This window comes from Pelodiscus sinensis, chromosome 18, assembly GCF_049634645.1.
Source record: "Pelodiscus sinensis isolate JC-2024 chromosome 18, ASM4963464v1, whole genome shotgun sequence".
NCBI lineage: Eukaryota > Metazoa > Chordata > Testudines > Trionychidae > Pelodiscus > Pelodiscus sinensis.
This window is the reverse complement of record NC_134728.1, coordinates 32,326,823-32,352,968: the sequence shown is the minus strand read 5'-3', so window position 1 is coordinate 32,352,968 and position 26,146 is coordinate 32,326,823. Positions and strand designations below refer to the sequence as shown.

General features: G+C 43.8%; 1 protein-coding gene across 13 annotated transcripts in view; it reads right to left on the bottom strand.

Annotated features, from left to right (window-relative positions):
- PHF20 (PHD finger protein 20) overlaps positions 1-26,146 on the bottom strand; it is a 190,082-nt gene that overhangs the window by 82,976 nt on the left and 80,960 nt on the right. For 9 of the 13 annotated variants that reach the window (XM_075900759.1, XM_075900750.1, XM_075900753.1 and 6 more), the window contains 2 exons: positions 18,224-18,502; positions 10,546-10,734 (listed from right to left, as the gene is read on the bottom strand). The exons of 2 other annotated variants lie outside the window; for them this stretch is intronic. In XM_075900759.1, the coding sequence (XP_075756874.1) occupies positions 10,546-10,734; positions 18,224-18,502 (468 nt within the window). The remainder of the gene's footprint in view (positions 1-10,545; positions 10,735-18,223; positions 18,503-26,146) is intronic. 2 more of the 13 variants (XM_075900752.1, XM_075900754.1) reach the window with 2 other exon arrangements.

Genomic DNA, 26,146 nt, shown 5'->3' with positions numbered 1-26,146 from the left:
TGTAAACCATTAATACCTATCTAAACTTGGTTTGAAATGTAATCATGCCAATGTCCTGGCACACGCCCTCCCCTCCCCACTCACCCCCCACCCATGCAACGGGCTTTCCACTCCACATCTCTAACCCAGACAGACAGAGAGGACTGTATCAAGTGAGTCAGGAGGACACCCCAAACAAATTGCCCCCTGCCTCCACCTCACTGTGCAGATGACAACACCCACCCAACCCCTTTCAGAATTTCCCTGTCACTGTTCTTCACCACCATGTCTAACCTACAAAATATGCTGCCCCAGACGGATCCTTTCTTTAGGCCACTATGAACAAAAACAGGCAGTATTATGGTTGTGGAGGTGAGAGGCACAGAAAACAAGACTGTATTTTTTAAAAATAGTTGTCTTGTGTTGCTAAGTATTTACTAGTGGTTTTCTATTATAGCGTGGCTTTGGGCAGAGGTATGGAGAGGTTGCACCATTTTACTGGACACCATAACACCACTGAGACAGACCTGCTTGTCACCAAAACAATATTTACTTAAGAGAATATTATTTCTTTAGAAAATTATATATCGTAGGGACACCATAAAATATTTTTAACATCAGCTCAGCAATATTCACTTTAAAATACTCTGCAAATATACTACCTCACTTTTTTTGAGGTAGATAAAAGATGTGATTTTTTTTTCCTTTTTTTTTATAGATCAGAAATTCAGGATTAATTTTTTATTCTGGAAGACTATGGACAAAATCCAAAATCCATAATTCTGATACCTTCAAATTAGCCATATCTGGTCCTTATTTGTCTATCTGGACATTGATTACAAAATTAAGCACAATTCACCACTTCCTTTCCATTTTCTATATAAGAACATTACACTGGGTGAGATTAACGGTCCATCTAATCCAGTATCCTTTCTCTGACATGGCCAGCAGACATCTTGCAATTGGAGATTTAGGGACAACAAAAGTAAGGGGCTATCTCTCTGATGATCCTGGCTCATAGCCATTGATGGACCTATACTTCATAGGCTTCTCATTCTTTTTTTAATCTAGTTATACTTTTGGCCTTCACAACATCCTTTAGCAAGGAGTTCCATAGGTTGAGTGTACATTGCATGAATTACTTATTTTTGTTTGATTTAAATCTGCTGCCTATTAATTTGATTGCGTTTAATTGAATTGACTACTAGTTTTTTGTTATGCAAAAAGGTAAATATTACTACCCTATTTCAGGGGTGGCCAACCCACAGCTGTCGAGCCACATGCAGCTTTACTAGGTTGGAGCTGCGTGCCCAGAATGCTCACAGGCGCTCCATGCATGTGCCCCAGCGCCTGAAGGGAGAATCATGTGACTGTGGTGGCATTAGCTCCAGTGAGACCCAGGCATTGAGTTAGAGTGGGGGGGAAGGATACTGGGGGTGCCTGGCTCTGGGGGAGTGGGTTAGAGTGGAAGGCTGTGGGTGTCTGGCTTTGGGGAGGGGGATTGGATTAGAGCGAGAGGCTGGGGGTGCCTGCTTTAAGAGGGGAAGTGCATTGGGTTAGAGGAGGAGGGCTGTGGGTGTCATACTGGGTCAGAGCAGGGTACCTGGCTCTGAGGGAGAGGTGGGTGCACTGCGTTAGAGCAGGGGGGGTTGGGAATGCCTGGCTGTAGGGGAGGTGATTGGGTTAGAACAGGGAGTACCTGGCTCTGGGGGAGGGGTGGGTGCATTGGGTTAGAGCGGGGAGGCTGAAGCACCTTAAACTCAAAAGTCTTCAAGGATGCAGAATAAGGCAGCCAACACAGATGTCATAGTTAAATTCCAGGGCAAAAAAGGAATCAGCATGTACCTGGTTTACACTCAACAACGAGAAATCCTGTGGTACCTTATAGAGTAATAGATTTATTGGCGCACAAGCTTTTGTGGGCAAAGAGCCACTTTGTCAGATGCATGTAGTGGAAATTCCAGAGGCAGATATAAATATACAGGCACATGATAGTGTCAAATTTGCAAATGAATTGTAGCTCTGCAGTTTTTCTTTGAAGTCTGTTTTTGAAGTTCTTTTGTTACAGGCTCCTTTTAAATCTGCTACTTGTGCGTCCAGGGAGATTGAAGTGTTCTCCTGTTTTACACTGTGTTTCTTTAAAGAAAATTCTAAGGCTATTGTTTCCCAGGCTGAAGCAATTATTCTGAGAGATTAGTCTCTCCCTTACTGATTTTAAACCTGTCATATTTGCAGTCTGGGACAGACCGAGAAGTTACTCACCTCGTGCAGTAACTAGGGTTCCTCGAGATGGGTCCCCGTGGGTGCTCCACTCATGGTGTCGGGCTCATCCCAGCACCGCAGCTCGGAGGCTTTACATAGCTGTTTCCAGCCGGGTGCGCCTGTGCAGTGTACAGCATGCGCCATTCGATCTTCGTGCGCACCCGGCTTCCCTGTCAGTCCCTCTCACCATTCCGTAACTGTAAGGATACAAAGAACAAAACAACTCCGGAACAGGGAGGAAGGGTGGGTCGTGGAGCACCCACGGGGACCCATCTCGAGGAACTCTCGTTACTGCATGAAGTGAGTAACTACTCATTTCTCTTCAAGTGGTCCCCGTGGGTGACCACTCATAGTGACTTCGTAGCAGTGCTCGGGTTGCGTTCCTGGAGTTCAGGCTTGTCAATGACAGAAAGCACGGCCGATGACACCGAGTGGTCAGGAGTCCATTTCCGCACCACTGCATAGTGATTCATGCACGAGGACCATGTAGCTGCTCTGCATATTTCCAATAGAGAGACTCCTCTAGCAAAAGCTGTGGACATTGCTACCGCCCTAGTAGAATGTGCTTTAGGCAAAGTCTGGAGAGGCTTGTTACACATTGTGTGGCACATGGTGATACAGGAAACTATGATGTTAGACAGCCGCTAAGACGACAATGCACTGCCCCTAGAGCGGTTCACTATGGATACTAATAGACGATCGGTCTTAAGCCAGGAGTGTGTTCTATCTAAATAGAATACTAATACCCAGCGTACATCCAGAGTATAGAATAGCAAGTCCCAAGCTGAAGTATGTGATTTTGGATAAAAGACAGGTAAAATCACTGGTTCGTTGATATGAAATTGCGTAGCAACCTTAGGGATAAAAGCTGGATGGGTACGTAATGTTACTAAGTTTTTTGTAAAAACTGTAAAAGGCGGCGTTGCCATTAATGCTGCCAGTTTGCTCACCCTACGTGCCAATATAACAGCCAGAAAGAATACTACTTGTGTTAAGCATCAATAATGAGGTGGTAGCTAGGGGCTCAAAAGGTGGGTACATTAATGCGTCGAGTATCAAGTCCAAACTCCAAGAAGGAGGAATGGGTCTTCGCGGTGGTTTAAGGTTCGCTATACCCTTAAGCATTCTCTTGGTCATGGGGTGAGTAAAAACTGAATGACCCTTGAAGCCTGTATGAAAAGCAGTGATAGCTGACAGATGAACTCTCAGGGTAGAAATTATAAGGCCTGCCTGGTGCAAGGAGAGAATATAACCGAGAATGTTATGCATTGGTGCAGAATGCGGCAGGATGCCAGTTTCTTTGCACCAAGCAATGAATCTGTTCCATTTTGCCAGATAAGGCTTCCTAGTGGCTTGTCTCCTGCTGTTTAACAATACTGACTTTTCCGCTTGTGAACAAAATTGCTCCTCTACTCTGAACCAGCTATGAGCCATGCTGTCAGACAGAGACTCTCTGGTCTGGGGTGAAGCAGTAACCCCTGATTCTGGAAAAGGAGGTCTGGGCAGAGTGGCAAGGGCCGCGGTGGTGATAGGGACATCCTGTGGAGGAACGGGTACCACGTTTGCCTCGTCCAGGTTGGTGCCAGGAGAATAACCTGGGCTGAATCTTCATTGACTTTCTATATGACTCTTGGGATAAGCACTGTCGGTGGATACGCATAAGCAGAGGTACTTTCCAAGGGACTAGAAGTGCATCTCCCAGGGAGCCTCTGCCTATGCCTCCCCTGGAACAGTAAAGGTTGCACTTCCTGTTTTTGTAAGTCACGAATAGCTCTATTTGCGGAGTCCCCCAAGCTTGGAAAATGCTGTCCAAGACCTTGGAGTGGATTTCCCACTCGTGATCCTGCGGGAAAACTCTGCTCAGAGCGTCTGCTGTGACATTGCTCGTCCCAGATAAGTACTATGCCACTGAAGTGGTACGGTTTTTTATGCACCAGTTCCATAGATGGACTGCCTGTGCACACAGTGCTCGTGAGCGTGCTTCTCCTTGTCGATTGATATAGAACATAGTTGCTATATTGTCCATCAGCACTCGGACGATTGTACCAGCTATCTGCGGGAGGAAATGCTTGCAAGCAAGAAACACCGCTTTCAGTTCTAGAAGGCTGATATGAGACAGTGCCTCCGCTGCTGCCCATCTGCTCTGTACAAACACATCGTCGATGTGTGTCCCCCATCCCAAGAGGGAGGCGTCTGTGGTCAGTTGAGTCGATGGCTGCTGACATTTGAATGGAACTCCTGCTAGTAGGTTTCCCAGGCGGAGCCACCAGCCGAGAGATCTCCGAACTAAAGGAGTCGAGGTTATCACCTTGTGCAAGGAATGCCTCGGAGTGTACACGAATGCCAACCAGTGTTGAAGACAACGAAAATGAAGTCTTGCATGCTGGACCACAAAGGTGGTGGCGGTCAGGTGGTCCATAAGGCAAAGACAGGTAAGTATGGTGATCATAGGCACATGGATGACTACTGTGGCTAGGTCGTGTAAAAGCTGCAAGTGCTCTAGAGGTAAGTATGCATGGGCCATGGTGGAATCGAGCCGTGCGCCTACGAAGAGTATTGTCTGCGTAGGGTCTGGAAACAACTTCTGCTCGTTGATTATGAGCCCGAGTGATAAAAATGTCTGTCTGACCAACGCTACCATATGGTGGACTTCTTGCCTGGACCTGCCTTTTAAAAGGCAGTCATCCAGATATGGAAATATGATTACGTCTCTGCGTCGCAAGTGACCTGCTACTACTGCGAGTCTTTGAAGACACCCTGGGAGCAGATGCTCGGTCAAACGGTAGCACTCGGTACTGGAAGTGATCGTCACCTATAGTGAAGCGGAGAAAAAGCCTGTGAGCCGGATGTATGGCTATATGGAATTAGGCTTCTTGAAGGTCAAGGGCTGCAAACCAATAGTCCTTCTCCAGTGATGGTAGTATCTTGGCAAGGGTCACCATCTTGAACCTTTGATAGTGGAGATATTTGTTTAGCCTTCAGAGAGTGAGGATTGGCCTCCATCCTCCGGTCTTCTTCTCTGTTAGAAAATACCGCTAATAGAAGCCCCGCCCTCTGAACTGAGGAGGTACGGGCTCTATGGCTCCTATAGATAGCAAACGCTGAGCTTCCTCTTTCAGACAACTCTCGTGAAAGGGGTCCCTGAAAAGAGATGGGGTTGGTGGTTTTGTGGGTGGCATGGTGGTAAAGGGGATGGTGAGCCCAGATGCCACCAGCAGAAATACCCATCGGTCTGATGTAACTGCCGCCCATTGATTTCGAAAAGGTTGCAAACGATGGTGAAAAAGATGAGTGTGTTGATGTTGTTCCGTCACAAGGGGGCTGGTGCATGCCCTCGATGGAACCATCAAGCTTGCTGTTTGGGATTTTGCTGGTTCGTCCAACAGAATGGTTGGGTTCTTTTATGTTGTGGGCGTTGCCTCAGACGTGATTGGTCTACAGTTCGCTGTTGATATTGCTGATATTGCTGCCTTTGATAGGGATAATTGTACCTCTTTTGGTACGGATAATATTTCTCGCGGCGAAACAGGGGGGTGTACATCCCCAAAGTGCGAAGCGTGGATCTGGAATCTTTCCCAGAGTGAAGGATTTCATCCGTCTTTTCCGCAAACAATTTATTCTTATCAAAGGGAAGGTCCTCAACTTTTGCGTGGAGTTCCTTCGGTACTGCTGCAGAAGCTAACCAAGATGAGCATCTCATCGTTATCGCAGTTGCAGTAGTGCGAGCTGCCATGTCAGCTGCATCCAAGGAGATCTGCAAGCTTGCCCTAGATGCCGTAAAACCCTCCTGTACCAAGGACTTTTCCGGAAGATACTGTAGAAGCTGGGAAATTCTCATAATTATCGAAATTATGGTTTGATAATAAGGCAGCATAATTGGAAATACGCAGAAGAAGAAGAATATACCTTCCTGCCAAATGTGTCCAGTTTCTTAGCATCCGGTGTTGACTTGTATTGTGGTGCCTTGGATCTTTGTGGTGCCTTGGATCTTTTTGTGCTGCATCTACCACGAAGGAGTTCAGCTGCAGATGATTGAAGAGCAACTCCAGATTCTTGGCCGGGACAAAATATCTCTTAAGGCCTTGCGGTAGATTGGCGCTTCTGATGTTGTATGCCAGATGGTGTCTGCAGCTTCCATAATGGCATCATCAATTGGGATGGCTACCTGTGCACTCTGTCTAGGGTGCAAGTTTTTTTTAGCAGTCAATGTTGTTTCATCTGTGACTGTGTTATTTGTATGTCTTGGGATTGAGCCACCGGCCTGAAAAGGTCTTGGAATTGCTTAAAATAGCCTGGTGGGGACGTGTCTGAAGGGAAAACTGCCCCGTGAGATGACGAGGGTGAACCGTCAGGAACTGGATTTATAGATTGATGGTCGTCTTCCTTGGACAATTGACCCTCTTCGAGGTCTGACAGATGTGTGGTGTCTGCACCGCTGCGCGATGGGGATGCCAGACGATGGTCAAAGTGCTATCTTGGCAACGCGTGCCTCGCTGATGGCAGGTTATAATGCGAGGACTGCTGATACCCATAATGACTGGAATGTGGACGAGATGAGCACGAAGAAAAATGGTGATAGTCATAGTAACTATTCGATGGATAAGGAGATGAATATCTGGATGACCTAATGCTGGTATGCCGCACCTCGTGCATGTTGTGCGGAGAGTAACAACAGGATCGCCCATGTGGTGGAGAAAAGGATGGGCGTCTATAATAGCCTCTGCAATTAAGGACGCCCATATGGAGAGTCTTGTCTGTAATAGGCGTCGTGCCTGGGGCTGTGATATCGGTAGCCATGGCGCAATGGTGAGCCATACACTGGCAAAAATCTCAGGGAAGGAGAAGGTGTGCTGGACAGCTGGTGCTGCGCTGCATAGTCCGGTGCCGGGGCTGGCTGTGTCTTAGAAGCCCCACTGTGCAGATGCAATTTTGCTTGGAGGGCTGGTGCCAGGGGGTTTTCCCCCGGTGCTGGCAGCATGCCCGGGATTAGAGGGAGCTCTGCAGCCGCGTGCTGGTAGGACGAAAGCGATGCCGGCGCATTTGAGGTTTGAGCGCCGCTTATCCGCACCGCTGCTGCTTTCTGAGCCGGCACAGCTGTGCTCAGAGTTGCTGGTGCCAGGAGAAGCTTTTGCAGTGCCACTGCCATCTGTGCGGCTTTCTCCTGGCCCTTTGAAGATGACCGATGCGGTGCCGACAGCTTTGCCAGCACTGAGGCTGCTCCCAGCCCGGAGGGGGTCTTGTTTGGCACCACAGGCTTTGCTCCCTTCATCCCCGACCCAGATTGCAGGGGTCGGGGTAAAGAGCTAGAGGATTCATGCTGATCCCCCACCATTATTTCAGGTGGAAGGGATCTGGCTGGGGAGATTTTCTTTCTTTTCTCCCGAAGATCCGGAGAGGAGATTCTCCTTTTAGGGGTTTTCCTCCGTTGCTCAGAGGTTGCCGCATTGGGGTCCAGTGCCTTGCCCAACTAGAACATTTTCAGCCTCATCTCCCTACCTCGGTGAGTGCAGGCTGTCATGTTAGAGTAATGCCCGCACTTGTCAATGCCCGCACTTATGGGGAATGTGGTTTTCCCCCAGACAACGGACACACAGAGAATGCGCATCAGATATTGGCATTGGCTCACTGCAGTGAGCAAACTTTGAAACCTGGGGACCTAGGCATGATCAGTAATCATTCCTTTCTGAGAAAACTGTTTGTTTTTTTCTCAGCTGATTCCCAGCTGTAGCAGCAGGGAGCCGCAGGTTTCAAAGAGATGTAAAAATGAAGTTTTTTGTTTTGTTTTTTGGATAAGATAAGAACAGGCAACAAAGTAAACTGACTAACTATATATAATGACTAATTACAGGTTCCCTGAGGGAAGAGATCATTAGCTCCTGTGCTAAGGGAGGGTTAAGAGGAAGTGACAGGGAAGCTGGGTGCGCATGAAGATCAAACAGCGCGTGCTGTACACTGCACAAGCGCACCTGGCTGGAAACAGCTGTTTAAAGCCTCCGAGCTGCGGCGTCGGGACGAGCCCAACACCATGAGTAGAGCACCCACAGGGAGCACTAGAAGAGGAACTGTATTTTTAGAACTATAAAAAGACAATCATCCTAAGTATTCAAATAAATAAATAAATAAATGAGGAAATCATACCGAGATCAACAAGCGGGAGTGAAACAGGCACTCCAAATTGTGCTAATTTACTTCTCAGTTGTATAATTTAAAAAAAAAAAAAAACTCACAGAACATAATAGGGCAGTAGTGTTAAATTAAAATACATGGTGGAGATGCTTATTTTTAGTGGGAGAATATTACTGTATTTTCAAAGGTTTTTTTTTAATTTGATGTTTGTTCCTTGTCAAGTTCTCTGAAGATCTATAGAGAGGCTGTGAATTTTTTAAATGACTAAAGACTTTTATATTGGTTTTTGTCCGAAATGTCCTGTAATGTTATTTTTATCTCTACATTTTGTGTACAATAGACAGACAGATAGGATAAAAATAAATATCTAATACATGGCTCTTTGCACTCTATCCACAGCTCTTTTGGTTCACTAACTGGTTGGCCACCTCTGCCCTATTTATTTTCATATGAAAGCAGTACCACTCACCTAATCATTTTTGTTGCCCATCTCTTTACCTTTTACAATTCTAGTGTATATTTTTGAGATGGGGCAATTATATCTCTATGTAGTATTCAAGGTGTGCATGAACCATGGATTTTTACAGGGGCATTATGATATTCTGTTTCTCATCTTTTTTTTTTTTTTTTTTTTAAATAAAGTACCCCTTTAAACAAATGTGTTGCAATGGTAGAAAAAAGTGTGTGTCTGAAAACTGTAGATACTTGAGCTACATAGTGTTTTGTTTTGTTTTTAAACAACTTAATCATGGCCAGGCGGACGATGAAATTTTTGGGTTTAAAGCATACAAAAATAATAAAATGCTGTAAGACTTAACACAAAAATTCAGTTTTCTCCAAATTTCAGTTGTGTTGATGTACCTCCCAGACTTCTCTCGAGTACCCCCAAGGGTACTCATACCAATGGTTGAGAAAAACTGCTCTAAACAGTTCCTAACCGTTAGGGATTAATATTTTCAGACAGTGATCCACAATGACTCCAATGCCTTGCTTTTGAGCAATAACAACTCTTTCAGACCCCAAATGGATGGGACAAGATTTTTTTAAGGACCAATTTCTCTGGTGGTCAGAAAGTCAAGCTTCACAGCCATGTAGAGCTCTTCTTCAGATTTAATGGCTCATCTTCCCATACGGCCACATTTCTCAAACTCGAGCAACTTAGAAGGGGGGGGTTGCGATATCACAAAGTTTGAGAACCCCTGCCATATGGTATTACAGTGACAGAGCTGCACCAGTACAAATATGCTGCTGTAGAGTTTTAGGGAAGAAGCTACTAATTCAAGAAAAGAGCATCTCCCCTCAGAAACTCTCTTGTTTACATAGCATAGTCAACAATGAGTATTATGTCACCATAACTATATTTCTCAAGGGTGTAGATTTTTCATAGGAGAGTGACAGTTACAACAATGTAAGTCTGTAGTACAGAGCTGATTTGGGAAAGATACTTCAAGCATCACAGCTAAATGAAAGGTGGAACAGACTGTTTATCATAAGTACTTAGCACATTCTGATGGACCATTCAAGGTAGAGTTCCCCTTAACACCTCTGCAGTCATATGATAAAAATAGGTTATGTTGTAATAGGAGTTCATGATTTTTAGTGACTAGCAAAATTAAGAGCTCTTTCAGACTAGTCTTTTTAATGTGTCCCATAGTTTCCTTTGAGGATGACAACTGAAAAGTGGTCCTCTACAGGTGATAGGGCATTTGTCTTATATTCACCAACTACACAGTGAAATAGGAACTTTCCCTTTTAGCCACTAAATCTGACAAACCACAATAGTTAACTACCAAATAAACCAATGTTTGAGGTTAAGGGCTCTCTCACAGATTATCTTAACTGCCTATTAGGTCTTGAAGTAACTGACAAATTGTAATACCACAATTAATTTCTACAGAAAGATATTGAGTTTCACAAGCAAATTATTAGGATTTCCAGACAGAAGTCAGCAGAAGAAACTGTCTTGTAAGAAAGAGCTCCTCTTTCAGAACTAATTTTTGAAAAAACTCAAGACACTAAAATAGTCTCGAAGAGAAGGTTAAGCAGTATCTAATACAAAAGTAGCTAGTAGGGGACAAAAGTAGTCCACAATATCGAAACCACTATTTATAACAATTCCTTATATTTCATTAAAGTTTTCCAACATAATGCCATGTTAGATGAGTTAAGAAGCCATACCATTTTCAGTTCTTTCCCCTTCTTGATGTTTCTCATGAAATCTGCCTATATGGTTCTCTTGGCTTTGCTCTCTAAGTGAAGGTCTGTGAGCCTTTAATGTGTTTACTGAGGAAGGAGCTGAAGTTCTTCTCTTTCCTATTTTCTCATCTCGATGTGGTGTACTCCTTAGGGCTATGTGAAGAGGCGCATCTAAAGAGAATAAAAAAACATGCATACTTTTGAAACAAAATTAAAGTCTCACTACAACCATAAAAGGACTTACTTGCCAGCAAGATTTTTTGTCTGAATGTATTGCCTCCACAGAGCTCCACTGTAGGATTTATAAGTCTAGCTATGTGATCACAGAGCCACCTATAAGCTGCAGTTAAGCTGTTGAAGAATGTGCACAATATTCAACCACAGTTTTCCATATATAGAGCAAGTAGAAATACATTCCCCGCCTGTCATTCATTAGAAACTCTACCTTCAGAAGTACCCAGGCTTGGAAGCCAAAGGAGGAGGAAAGGGGAGTATAATGCTATGGAGGCAACAGATTCAGAAACAAGAATTCTTATTGATAAATAGTATAACATTTCTTCCACAAAGTGTCACTGCAGCAAACTAGCATTGACCAGGTTGAGGGGCTCTATTAATTAACAGTAACTGAAGCATTGCTCTCCAAAAGCCCCTTTAGCCCTCAATAAAGCATTGAAGAAAATATCTGATTCACAAATATGTGAACCAAGATGCTTATAGTAGCCCTATACATTTCAAATGAGAATACATCAAAGTGTATGCAGCAACTGGAAAAGGTTCAACAAAATAAAACAAATATTCTGAAGGGTATGGAACAGTTTCCATAGGAGGAGAGACTAAAAAGATTAGGGTTTAACAGCTCAGACAAGAGAACTGATGAGGGATATGACAGATCTATATACTCTGTGGGAAAAGTGAATAGGTAAGAGGTGAAGCACTTTGGACAGTGAGTAGAATGCTTCAAGATGAGAAGCTCCACTTCAGATTACTTCCTTGTGTCCCACTCCAACACTACACAGGGTGGCACTGACAAACAGACCTCAAAAACAACGAGGAGTACTGTGGCACCTTAAAGACCAAGAGATTTACTTGAGCATAAGCTTTTGTGGGTAAAACCCACATCTGCCCAAATGCCCCAGGACACCTCATTGTTTTTGCAGATACAGATTAATATGACCACTCAGATACAGACGAATATTACTACACCTCTAAAACTGACCTTAGTTCCTTCTCTACTGCTAAGTCCACAGAGGAAACCCTGAAGAAAAGAGGAAGGAGAGCAGGCAATGGAGCACCCATAAGGATACACATTTGAAGAATTCCAATTACAGCACAAATCTCTCATTCTCAGAATGCTGTAACTATGGGGCTCCATTTCAGGTGACTAGACTAGTACTCTCAGCTGGAGCAGAGGGGCTCTGGAGCCAAGTCCTAGCCTGAAGCCAATACATTTACAATAGCAGCATCTGATCAAGAAGTCCAGACCACCGCATGATGCTTGGAAAAGTATGTCCAGAGGTCCAAGTGATAGTTCTACAAACATCCAGAATAAGAAGTGGTCCTGAGTAATGCCACGGTTGTAGAAACAAGTTTTGTGGAACAGGCTAGCATGACACAATATTGTTGCTGGTAATTCATAACACAATAGAATACAATGAAAAAGCCACATAAAGGGTCTCTAGATCGAAATCACCCCACTGTTAGACAGATCTGCAATTTAGAAATTGTCTGTGAACCAGATGCTCCAAGAAGTCATTTAAGGTGCCAAGAAACTCTCTCTTCATTGGTGATGTGTACCCAGTCAATATAGGAGTAACAAATCCCCTCCTTCATAGTCAGTATTGCCATCCTGGTCAGGTGGTCGGTAATATACCCTTACTGCCATATTCATATTATTAAACCATGGAATTATTATCTAAAAAGACTGTATGGAACAGTTAGGTTCATTTAAGATTTTTACTTCATTTGAATCTTCATTTTCTTTCACATATACAGTGCCACTCCCCCACCAGCACAATCTGTTCTACCCTTCCAATATGTTTTGGACCTTGATATTACTGTCTCCCATTGATTAGCCTCACTCCACCCAGCTTCTGTGGTGGCTATGATATCAGTATTAGCCAATTAGCCTGTCATAAAAAGGGATTTTCAGGTCTCTTCTCCACGTCAGTCTTCTCTCCTGAGCCTCCGGCCTCTCACTCCGTCTCTCTCTCCTCCTCCTGCCTCCCCTTCTCTCTCAGCTCTCCTCTGCCTCCTGCCTCTCACTCGGGGGACTGTGGAGCCCAAGTGGCCATTTGGGCCCCGCACTCCCCATGCAGCATGGGCCACCCAGAGGGAACAGCCAGCATTTCGGCGTTACAGACTCTCAGACACTGGGCTACTATATATATGATTCTCATTCACTATAACAAACTCTAGTTCATCCAACTTATTATTTAGACTTCTAGCGTTTGTTCATAACTGATGTGATTGAATGGAACTCTTTCATTTGACTCTCTCCCATCTGATCTTACCCATAACTTATCTTCCATCCTCTCCTCTTTATTAAGCAGATAATTTCTATTTATAGACACCTCCACTGTATCCAAGCCTGCCTGGAGTGCCACTTGAGCAGCCATAGGCCCCTCTTCTCTGCCAGGTCTTAAAACTCCTTTGAGTCCTTAGAGAGGCTTGAACTGCTACATGTTCACTTTGTAGCAGGCTATGAGGTTCTGGTGATTTGCTACCTGGAGCTGGAGGATTAATACAATCTACGCTGGAATAAAACCAGTCTGAGTCTTTATTGTTTGGGGTTTCCCCAGGCTTGCCTTGCCTCTCATGGTGGTGAACAGCCTCCACCACCAGGGAGTTGGGGACTCAGTGGAAATAAAAGATACTTGTGTCCCTTGGCCAATACAATGTATTTGCATTCCACCCACATAGAAATGAGGGGACTGGAGGACGGCATCTGCCATAGAGATTTTGGCCATCCCCGTTGTAGAGGGGGTAAGGCCACCTTGGCAAGGGCTGCCTGTCCCAACGCCCCTAAAAAAGTCTTCTCAGGATTCTCCAATTCCTCCACCAGAAGATTCAGATTGGTGGCCACCCTCTTAAAGACTTCCTAGTGGACCCAACCATTGTCCATGGGACAAAATGGAGGTTACCACACAATGACCTCATTCACACGAAGCTCCCTCTAAGTTGCAAGGCACCACAGCCCCCCAGCTACTTAATTAGCCCTGTCCAGCCAGGGTCTGAGCGCTCCACACACAGAGCTCCCTGGCTGAGGAAGGGGCACTTCTCCCTCAGCATCAGCAACAGGTCCCTGCTGAGGACAAAGCTCCAAGTTTCTCCGAACTGGTAGGGATGGTCCCCTCCGAACCGTCTGGTTGGGACTGATTAAGCAGCTGCAGGGCTGAGCTGCCTCGTAGCTTAGAGAGAACCTTGCATTTGGAGGAAAAGTCTTACACCAGGGGGAACTTCCTCAGGAGTGGGAAGAGGCCAAAGACTGAGCTTTTACCTCCTGTTCCACCTGCAGTGTAGGAGCCCTCAAGGCTTCAGGTGCTGGAGGACATTAAGCTGAGGCAGACAACAGTGCTTTTGACATACTGGCTACCAAACATGGTATCTTGCATGAAAGGGCAATGCCCTATGGGTTCCAGATGTACCACTGGGATGGCCAGGCCGGCAGCCACTGAGCAGTCTGGGAACACATCTGCCGTTACCAAAAGTGTCGGACAAGATGCGTAAGCTGGAGGCAGTGAGACCTGGTCTGAGGCCAGGCTGACTGATTGTACAGTGCTGGGGACCAGGAATGAAGGCCTGCATTGGTATGGTACTGCACACTGGCCACTGAAGCTGACACCTGGCACAGAACAACATTGAGAACGGTCCCTTGGAGCATGTCATCTGCTGGGGGACCTGTGGTGCAGGCATTGGTTGCCAAATGGCTTGTAGAGGACTTGAAAGTACCTGCAGGATTGGTGCCGATCAGCCAAAGAGCAGTGCTGCAAAGCAGAGCAGGACCACCAACCGCTGCACTCTTCATGGGCACAGTGAACTGGGAAATGGTACACATGTGGTGAACAGTGTCACGCCAGGGACTTGTCTGTCAAAGGATGCCTTGAGATCTGCACCAAAGTCCCAGGGACTCCAGTCATATCTCCTTTGTGGTCTTAGGCCCTACTGGGGACCAAGCTGAGCTGTAGACTCTGAGGCTTTTACCATGTGGATGAAGCCTTTGGCATTTCAGCTTAGAGACAAAGACATCTCTGCAGAGATAAGGTAGTGCCATGGCTGGCTTTCCTTTATAAGGTAGCATCAATAAAATGTCCAAGGCCTCCAGCATTCACTGCACCCGGAGTTGTTCAATGGCACTCTAAAAAGGAGCCAGTGAACGAGAGGAGGAACCACATTCCTAAGGGTTCCGAGGTGTCTGCTGCAGGAGGGTCCACCGGAATCGACATCCTGACCTATCCATCTTAGGTGCCAGAGCACGGCCCTGGCCTTGCCTAGGCTTGTGCAGAACGGTGGCACTGGCAGGTGCTCCACAACTACATGCTGGTACTTGGTGCAGAGTTCAGCTGTTTGCACAACAGAGCTGAAGCAGAAGACATTAGAAGAGCCTTGAGACAAATGTCCCTCTCCTTTATGGTTCGAGACTTGAAAGACTTGCAAATGCAGCCCAACCACTTGTGTGCGCTTCTCCTAAGAAGCGCCTCAAACAGTTGCAGTGGAGGTCATTCCCTAGCATAGGCCGAATGCAAATGGGATGCAACTTGAAGCCCCAGGGACAAGGAATGCCCCTAAATGAGGATAAGTCTCTATGGGACCTACACTATCTACCTAATAACAGCAAACAATAGAAACTATTTACAGAGAAAACAGAGTCCAGCTGGGAAATGCGTAACAGCTAGTGTTGAGAGGAGCAGGTTCCACACACCATCATTAAAAGCAAGGAGGAACTGAGAGAAGAGGGGGCCAGAGTCACCCTGTGAACCACGGCATGTGCATGTCACTCCAGGGGACGCCTGAGCCAGCACCCCTATGGGTACTAAAAGGAAATCTTCTGGCAATTGTGATGCAATACATCACAAAACTAAAAATGAAGCTCAGGACCAGACTATATCAAGCAGGAACAAACACAGACATGACAGACACAGATATGACAGGAAAGAAGAAACCCATCTCCACCATTCTTTAGCATTTGCAGTTCTCCACAATATTTTTTCTGCTAATATTTACTTTTCTTCATTTAAATGTTGAGTGTCAGCGAATAGTCCTGCAGCACTTTAGAGACTAACAAAAAAATGTAGATGATATCATGAGCTTTCGTGGGCACAACCCACTTCTTCAGATGAATGGAATAAAGGAGTCCAGGTTGCAAAAATAGAGAGAACTAAAATAGGTATCTTTTAAACACTAACTCGTTTAAGAATTCTGGTCTATGCTTTTAGTCCGATTTTTTAAATTTTGCATATTTTTGGGGCGAACTGTAAAACCACTTGGAATGTATGATTTTTGGTTTTGTAGGATACTGAAAACTACCCTCAGGTAGAAGTGCTGTATGAGCTGGAGAGGTAGCATCTCAAATGAAGAATCACGGTCTTTGCACAGTTGTGTTTAAAGATATATTTACACACACACACACACACACACACACACACACACACACACACACACACACACACACGTGTACGTGTGGGGGGGGGGAGAAGATGTGGCGTAAGTTATATTTCTGAAAAATTTACAAATATTGGCTAACAGCTGCAAAAAAACCCATAAAAACTTGTGTTAATGGAACTACATTAAAAAATAGCACACTGAAATAAAGAAAGAATATCTGTTCCAAACAATAACTTATAAGATATGAAAATACATTACAGAAATTTAAAACATAAGTCTGGCATTAAATGAGACACTAGGAAGTTTTTTTCTGAAATATCAATGCATAATTCTAGGGAGTACATTATTGAAAGAAAGCACAGCAGACAACAAAAATGTCAAGTAAAGGACAATCTTTAAGATTCCATTATCAAGGGTACAAGTGGGTGTCATCTAATGAGAAGCCTACAGTTTCCTATGCCCTGCTGTTTTTCTCTTCTACTCAATTACCCACAATTCTTTCAAAAGAATTCAACTCCCACACCTGTAATCATGCATTCAGAGTTCTGCCAGTAGCTTAGAAGCAAGCAAGATTGTAATTAACACAGAAATCAAAACAGAGATTGGACTCGTAGTTGCTTTTATCCCTTTTCTGAATAAAGAGAATGAAAAAGGGAGAAAGAAAGGAGTTAGATATTTAGATTGGTAGATGAAAGAACTTCTTTTGCCCTTTCCTCTTCAGAGAGCATTGTTTGGTCAAGAAGGAAAGTGCATTTTTTTTAATTGTTAAAGTTTTTAACAGTGGAATACAGTGCTGAAGGGGAGCAAAGAAGCTAGGGCTGTAAGCGACTAGTAGAGAATTCGACTACCCGATAATCCAAGTCACTACTTGACTACTCGCTCCCCCCAAACCCTGCTACATCTGTATTAAAAGCCGGTTCCCCCCAGCACTGTCTCTGCCATGAATGAGATGAACGTAAAGTGCCCTTCTTTGCCTAATACAGATTAAGTAGCCAAAACGATTTTCCACTCATTTCCCTTTTCATTCTAGATCAAGAATAGGCAATAATTTTTTTTTTTGGGGGGGGGGGGGTCACTCCAAGATTTTGGAAGTAGTCAAGGGTCAACATTTTCTCTGGAGATGATATAGGGTCTATTATGGAGGTTGGTTGCAGAAGAGCACAAGAATAAGCGACAGGTGCAGGAGACAGCGTGGGGTCTAAGAAGGAGAGGGGTTGTGATCTGGGGCAAGGGATTGAGGTGGGGAAAGTGTGTAGAATTGCAGGATTTGGGAAGAAGTTGTGACAAAGAAGGGGGGTGGAGGGTGGATGCAGAGGGTTTGGATGGTGACCTGGTTAAGGAAGTTGGGGTGCGGATCTCAGGCAGCCGCCCTGCTGCAACCCCAAGGCAGGCTGGGCTCTCTGCCTGCTGCAGCCCCAGACTGCTTAAAATTACAGGCTGCTCCCTTCCATGTGGCGCTGAGCAGGTTTAAAACAAACAAACATAAGTTTTTCTTCACTCAGCGCACAGTCAACCTGTGAAACTCCTTGCTAGAGGATGTGATGAAGGCTAGAACTTTAGCAGGGTTCAAAAAGGGGTTAGGATAGATTCATGGAGGGCAGGTCCATCAATGGCTATGAGCCAGGATGGGTAGGAATGGTGGCCCTAGCCTCTGTTTGTCTTGAGGTTGGTGACAGGGGAGGGATCATGTGAGGATTCCCTGTTGTATTCCCTCCCTCTGAGGCATAGGCAGATAGGGTGGACCTTTGGTCTGACTCCGTCTGGCTGTTTTTATGTCCCCATCCATCAGGCCAATCTCCTCAGCTCCTACAGGCTGGTTGTTTCCAGCCAATAGGAGCTTGGAGATTGGGATGGGGGTAGGGAGATAACACAAAGCCTTGCTCCCCTCCCCCAGAGCAGAGAGCCACACAGAGCTGCCCTCCGCTTTAACAACAGCTGCTCTGTGCCCGAGGGTCCCAGCAGGGTGGTCTGTGGGCCGGATCTGGCCCATGAGACCCCTTGCCCCTGTTCTATATACTAGAATGCTCCTTAGAAATGAAGAGATAGCCAACATACTTACACAACGAACCAGATGTAGTCCGCCTTCTGTTTAGATTTCCTTGTTTGACCTTTTCAGAAGCCAAAGAACCTCTTGTTTGAATATTTCTTTTTACTGGACTCTGCTGTGATTCTGGTGCCTTCTCCACTCCATGAAAATATTTCATATGATAATGTAGCAACTTGGCTCTGCGGAATGATTTTGAACAGTCCAAGAGCTTGCATCTAAACTTGTGATCTTGGTCAACAGCTGCAGCTTTTGAAGCAATAAAATCATCTGTTTTCTTAAAAGTTTTTATTACTGTAACAACAAAACAAATAAGATTCCCCCATGCTTTTGCTATATTTATCAAAGAGTCTCTAAACTTTTTTTTTTAAAACTAGCACGTATTTAAACATAAAATACTACATTAGCTATGAACTAAACAAAGTACTATTGCTATTAGATGCTTTTGAGATCAACAGCCTAGACAGGGGCTATCCTGAGGGCTGTTTTCCTTAGTGCGGTTTCATGTAGCTACTACTCCAATCACCATAAAAATGTTTTATGAACCAACTGCTATTATAAAAGGGAACATTATAGATTAGAGAGACTTTGCTTAACTGAGCTCACTTGGGCCAATGGTAGATATCACTGAAGCCTGCAGCACGACAGAAGCGCTAGTGCTGTCCACTAAAGGTGCATCTACAGTGCAGCACTAGCTGAAATAAGCTATGCAATTTGAGCTACGCAAATTGTGTACTTTATTTCAAGCTTATTTCAAATAGAGTGCTATTCCATTCATGGACTGAGGTTTACCAGGATGTCAGAATAGCGTGCCTGTTATTTTGATTACATTTCAAAACAACAGGTGCACTGTCAAGACACGGAAAACACTATTTCAGGGTTCCAGAAGTATCCTGAAATGACACCACACTAGAGATGTACCCTAAGGGAGCAGAGTGAACACTACATGTTTCACTCAAAACAGTAATAACACATTCTATTTCTAAACATTAATATCTTACATTCGAGCACTAGTCAAGAGAAACATTTTTGCTTGCAAACGTAACTATTGGACATCCACATTCCTGATGTCAGATATAAGAGTAAATATCTTTTAAAAAGTTAAGAGCTGTGGAGTGCTGCTACAATGAAGGAGAAGCCAGAACTGTCATTCAAGTAAATCAGGTTTATGAACAAAAGAATTTTTAAAATTGCACACAGTAAATGTGAAGGCATGAAATGAAGCAAAGACAAATTTAGGATGAATTTCAGGAAACATTTCCTACTCAGTTTTATTACACTACATATTAGTTTCTCAACAGAGCTGGTAGGAAAAACTTTGTTCATGCCTTAAACTAGCTTAAAGTAAGGATTAGAAAACAGTGTACAGAACATTATTACACTGACCAAGAAATGAACTCAACAGATTTGACAGGTCATTCCCATCTCATCTAAGGTTCCAAACACTTTCACTTCTATTTTTAAATTATTGTACTCTTGAAAGAAACATTGTGATTAACAACAATACAAGCAACATCCTGTTTTGCTGTCAACTATATCTAAAAAATGTTCAAACGGGAACAGTTTCAAAATTGGAGAAACACAAACTAGACCAATTTTCTTAAAAGGGAAAGAATGATTTTGACAATTACCATCACATAAATATAACTTGCATCACTAGTAAGATAAATCACTGAATATCTAGATGTCTAGCCAGTTCACTATAGAGGCTACTGCTATAGTGAACTAACCACACTCAGCCAGCAAAATAGTCACATGTGGATAGCATGTTGGACACCACTGATCTAGCAACTAATAAAATCGTGACAAACAACAAGAGCTTATAAAGAATAATTGTTTTCAAGGACAAGTTTGTGGGGTTTTTTTTTTAAATAAAGTGAATGAAGGCACTGTAGTTCATGTCACGTATTTAGATTTTAGTAAATCATTTCTATAAACCAAGTACTTTACCACAAAAAAACTCCACAAAAGAGATAACATCAAGTCATGTTATTCTGAGTTGGGGAGGGGAACTATTTAGTAGAATGCAGAGGTAGCAAGTTTAATGAATTGGAAATGGAAATAAGTAGCCTGTTAATGAAAAAAATCACATTAAGTTGGGAGGAACTAAAAACACCAACAGGGACACGGAATTAATATGAAGGGAACATTAGAGAACAAAAACAGTCAGAAAAGAGCAGAAAGAAATAATCTGAAAAAACTGATACTGTCACTAGCCAAGATGAGCTAGCATCACAGAGAATAGCAATTTGTATAAATATTTGCAATAAGAGATAAAAGTGGCCAGTACAATTTAAGGCTCAATACACAGAGGTATTATGGAGCAGGAAAATATATGTTCTGGTGCGACTGAACAGGTTTATCACAGTTTCTTTCAGACAATGAAGAATTCCAAGAGAGAAACGCAACCGATAGTCAGTAGAGCTAGGAAGACTGATTTATGGGAAAGCAGGTGAACTTGTACCTACAGAGCAGGTTGCCTAAGAGAAAAGTGCAGAAATTTAAATATCCACAGGTATTCCCTCAGAGCAAACAACAAGAACGAAAATTAATTCCTTTGGGGTTGTACATGGGAGAAACAGCCAGAAGAGAGGAGGAAAAAAAATTAAGACAGACAAAATTTAGGCCTGATATCAGTAAGAATTTCCTGATGGTTAGTGATTTCAAATCATTTTGATAATTTCAACAAACCTAGAGAACAGGGCCATGCTAGTGGAATGGCAAAATTTGCCAGTATCAAAATCTAAAATATCATATTCACAGATATATAATAATGTCAAGAGAAACTATTGTTCTATTGTCATGATTAGACCCAGTGACAAGTTCTGTGAGTCAGAATGCCTCGAGTGAGTTCATTCCCCTCAACCATTCAGCCATGCCACAAAAGCATGAGGGTCAAAATCTTATGTACCCATAATCTTTAGTTTTTTTCCTCCTCATTTTAAAGAATTAAAATACAGTACCTGATAAGATCATTAACCTTTACATTTGTATATAAAATTAGTACAATGCAACAGGCATACACAATTATTCTTAAAAATGTAACCAAACCTTGAGAAAATTTAAACTTTTATAACACAATATTTTGCACATATTAAACATGCTGTAGCTTAACAAGCAATCAGAAGTATTACAACAGACACATATTTTGAATTGCTGAGTAATGCTGAATAGCGTGTCATTGTTTTAAAATGGTTATGGCTGCATCAGCTGTCAAGAGCAGGGGTGGCCAACCCATGGCTCTTCACCCCTGAAAGTGCAGCTTGCAAAGCCCTCCTCCCTTCCCCTCCCATGGCTCACGAAGCCGCCCCATGCACCCCTACAAATGGCCCCTGGCTCCCTGTGCTCACCGGGTGCAGGGGAGCCATCTGGAATGGCAAAATGGCGGCAGCCAACGGGAGCATGATGTGGCCAAAAAGCCTAACCTGTGGTTTTTAAAGGGGCATCTTTTTTTTTTTTTTTCTTTGCTCAACAACTTTGGCTGGTTGGGAGCGCTTTCTTTTTTTTTTGGCGGGGAGGGGGGCCTCAACAATTCTGGTGCGGCTCTTCGCATTTTTTCCACCACTGTTTCGGCTCTGTTCGTTTAATGGGTTGGCCACCCCTGGTCAAGAGCAAACACCAAACACTGAATCCAGCTCTTGGCAGTTATGTTTAAAAGTTATTGCTAACGTGAACAATACATTACAAAACACAATACAGTAGGTGGAGAGTTGTGTGTTGCATGCAAATTACACAATCTCACAACTGAACATGCAGTACCAACACCACACACACCCAGAGAGAAAAAATTAAAGCTAAGTCATTTTATTTGACTTTGGGGTACTGTCCCAAAAGGAAATTCTATTCCTTATAACATCAGTACTAAGCTGTATAAACAGATGAAAATTGTAAGGAAGAATGCTTTACTTTCCTGAAATACTAGTATATTTTCATCTACAACTTCCAGGGTCTTATACTGCCCATTTAAAAGTATGCACAGATAGGGTTGCTAGATACTTTCACAAAAAATACCAAACATGGTACGGAAAAAAATTGGTTGAGAGAAATGTGCACCCCCCCCCCCCAACCTCAAAAAGACCAAAAAAAAAAAATCGCAGAACCTTCAAATCCCCATGCTTTAAATTCCCGCATCCCTCCACCAGATGCAACAGGGGAAGAATGTCCCAAGCGACCTTCTGTCCGAAAATACCATAAAATACCACTTTTACATGTCCGGTATTTTCTTTTCTTTTTTAAACTGGACAGAGACCACAAAGACCGGACTGTCCAGGCCAATACTAGACACCTACCAACCCTATGCACAGAATACTAAAGGCAGTCTCAGGACATGATTGCTCACAAGGCAAGCTGAACTCTCTAAAACCAACAGCTGAAGAAATCATGTAAGGTATTTAGTCATGTAAAAGTATTTGGTTCATTCATTCATGCAAGGAATCAATTCTACTTCAAAACCACATAGAGTACCTGTTTTTGCTTTCAGTTCCTTAAATACAACCCATCTGAGGTTGTATATACAAGAATAGATGGACAGAGTAAGCACAAGATAAATCAGGTACACCTAGAACAATAATATTTAAAACTAGTAGATATACCCAGGGTTGACAGGGTCCTTCATGTCAGGGCTTCGGGGATGGAGAGGCTGTGCGCAGCAGGGTGCGGGCCCAGGACCTGTTGTACCCCCCACTAAGGGGCAGCCATACCAAGGCAATAGCCAGTAGAGCTGGGGCTCCACCACCTTGGCAGCCCCAGCATACCAGGAAGTAGCCAGCCCCCTGCCCCAAACCCTTCCCCCCCCCCCCCCACCACCCAGGGCCTGTTCTCCCCCTTCCCCTCCCAGCGCTGTGGCCAAGGACCAAGGCCGGGGGGGGGGGGGGGGGAGGGAGGGTTTGGGGCACGGGGCTGGCTACTTACTGATATGCTGACAGGCAAGATGGTGGAGTTCCCGCCACAATGGCCACTGCCTTTGTGGTATGGCTGCCTCCAGTGGCCAAAGTGCAGGATAGCTCTCCTCTGCTGGCTCACTGCCCTCAGTGGCCACACTCATATTGTGCCCCTTGGAACAGCAGCCCCTCTCTTTGAATGTTATGAAAAACTGTCCTTTTCCCGGGCTTATGGTTTACTTTGGCACAACTATATCCTTACTTTCATTTAAGTTAGGAGAAGAGGAAGCTGCATACTAAATGTGTTGGCCCTAACTCTTGTCATTTAGGAGGAGTTTCTGAACAGAGGGACTCGCAGACACAGATAAACAGTAAAACTGTTTATATAGAAAGATATACAGAGAAAGAGAGAGAGAGAGAGAGAGAGAGAGAGAGAGAGAGAGAGGTTTTCATTAACCTTTCTACGCAAATGAGGGGTGAAGAGGAGAGTTAGAGAGGAACCTGGTTACTACCTAACGTGAAGATAATAGAAGCAAGGGGCTGATTCCTAAGGTCTAGTCTGCACTAGATAGTTTTGCAAATTCAACTATATAAATCAAGTTAAAGCAGCAAACATTGCTAGTCATGAAACAATTGCTTCAATATAGAAGTGCTTACAGTAATATAGCTTATTCCAGTTCCATGACGGATACACTGGTATTAACATTTTTATATAAAAAGCAAATGCAGCTCCATTACAACTTTTAGCAGCACAGAGATGCTGGCAGGAATCATACCCCTCACTGACACAGTTCTAGTGCAAAACTTTCCGAAGTCATTTTGACCTAAATTTGCAGAACAAGGAGTTATTTTGAGACTGGTTTACAAAGCTGTCAGTTTCGAAAGACATAAAATAGGACAGTGTCTGACGTAAAGACACAGCCAGGTATAAGTAAGATAGCGGCGACTCACTGTCACAATTATAATTTTGCTGCATCTCACTGCAGGCTACCTATATGTCTATGCAATGGCAAGAACTTTTTTTTTGTTCATAAGAGAACAATTTGGGGGCAATGATCTGAGAGGGATGGATGCCCACTATGGCAACCAGGACAGGTGGGAAAAGATGGACATGTTTCTCATTGAAAGCCAACATACAATTTCTCCTGAGAATATCACACAGTCAAGTCTGTGATGGGATGCAAGACAGTTACACCACAGTTATGGCTGCATTTACTGACAGTAAGCAATAATACTAACACTTTTAATCACGGAAAATCAATTTCGGTCAAATCAACACAGGCTGTGACTCAGAGAAACATGGTCTCTGTTAGAAATGGGCTAGGTTGACTCAGCACTAATTCACTACAGGGGACGAGCTATATTTAATTACCACCAAAGATCCCTTTCAGCCATACATTTCTGTAACACCTGAATATGCTAGGGTTGAGAAAGATGCTGCTTGGGGGCCAGACCAGCCCACCTAGCACTCTGATACGGCCTCTCTCTATTGAATATTCTGCTGTCTGTGCCACTCAATTTCCAGGTGGTGGCTCAGGCAGCATGATCTTATTTAAAAGGCTAATGGCTCCCAATCATGGTGCTACCCCAGCAGGAGCTGGAGCTGACAACCCTTTGCTGTGTTTTTAGTTCAAAGCCTCTGGCCCCATATAATTCTGAAGAGAGACCTGCCCCTTCTACCTCAGGCTCCGCCACTTCCAGGGGTGAGGTCAATGACCAGATAACAAAATTCATTAGGTGGCGCCCCCTTGTAAAAGTTATTGCCCACCCCTAGAATATGCTATGAAATTATCAAATCAGAATGTTTTACTTTTACTTTCTCACAGCGCTTACTCTTTGAAAAAACAAATGATTGCTATTCTTAAAATCTTTCTAATGAAATGTCAGCAAAACAAACTCAGTGTAGTTACATCCAGCACATCTTACCCATGTCCATTTATCCATACTTGACTTTTTATATTCGATATATTTACTAGAAGTAGTGAAAAATAAAATATTACATACAGAAAACTGAACATTTAGTTTCTAGCAATCAATATTTTATGACTCCAAACCATAGTGTAAAGGGAAAAAGCCACAAAGACCTGAATCTCTGAGGTACGGAAGAGTTGGTTCACCATGAACCAGATACAAACAGCCATCACAAGGTATGTACTGTGCCTTTAGAATTTCAATACAGGCAGTCCCTGGGTTACATGGATCCGACTTACATCAGATCCCTACTTACAAACGGGGTGAGGCAACCCCGCACTAGCTGCTTCCCCCCAGCAGACCAGGGAGACGCGAAGCTAGCGCCCCCGTGCGTCCCCCTCCCCCCCAGCAGACCAGGGAGACGCGGAGCGGCTTTTCTCAGCAGACACCTCATCTTGAGAATAAAGGACTGAGGAGAGTGAGGTGTGGGAGAATAAAACTGAGCTCTGGAGAAATGTTTGGCTAGAGTTTCCCCTACAATATGTACCAGTTCCGACTTACATACAAATTCAACTTAAGAACAAACCTACAGTCCCTATCTTGTACGTAACCTGGAGACTGCCTGTAGTTCCATTCAGTCTCATACCCTATGGAACATCTATGCTTCTGAAGGAAAGAGCCATGGCCTGAGCAAGCTCTCGTATTTGCATTCAATCAATTGACTAAGTCAGTTATTCCAGGACTCTTAAAATGACTAAACCACTGCCAGTTTTCTACAAAATTCTCACAGGGGTATGTACAGCCAGAGCATAGACAAAAACAAAGCTCCACTGTCCTGTGCTAACTGCAGGTTTCCCTTCCCCAAGAGACCAAGCAGATTTGTGAACATGAGAAAAAGTGCAAGTAAGGGGGGTTAGTTACTTGAACTCATGAATATTTGACTGCACCCCATTGTGCCATGTAGCAAGCAGTAAGCAGGACTTCCATCTGACAGGAGCCACAAGTATGTTTCACGGAGCTTAGTGCTACAAACCTGAGAAATTCCTCCTTAAAATTTCAACACATATTCAACTTAAAACTCCCATTGTGTCCTTTTCTTCCTCCAGCCCAATATAATCCCAGCTCAATATCTTCTTATCTCAGCAGG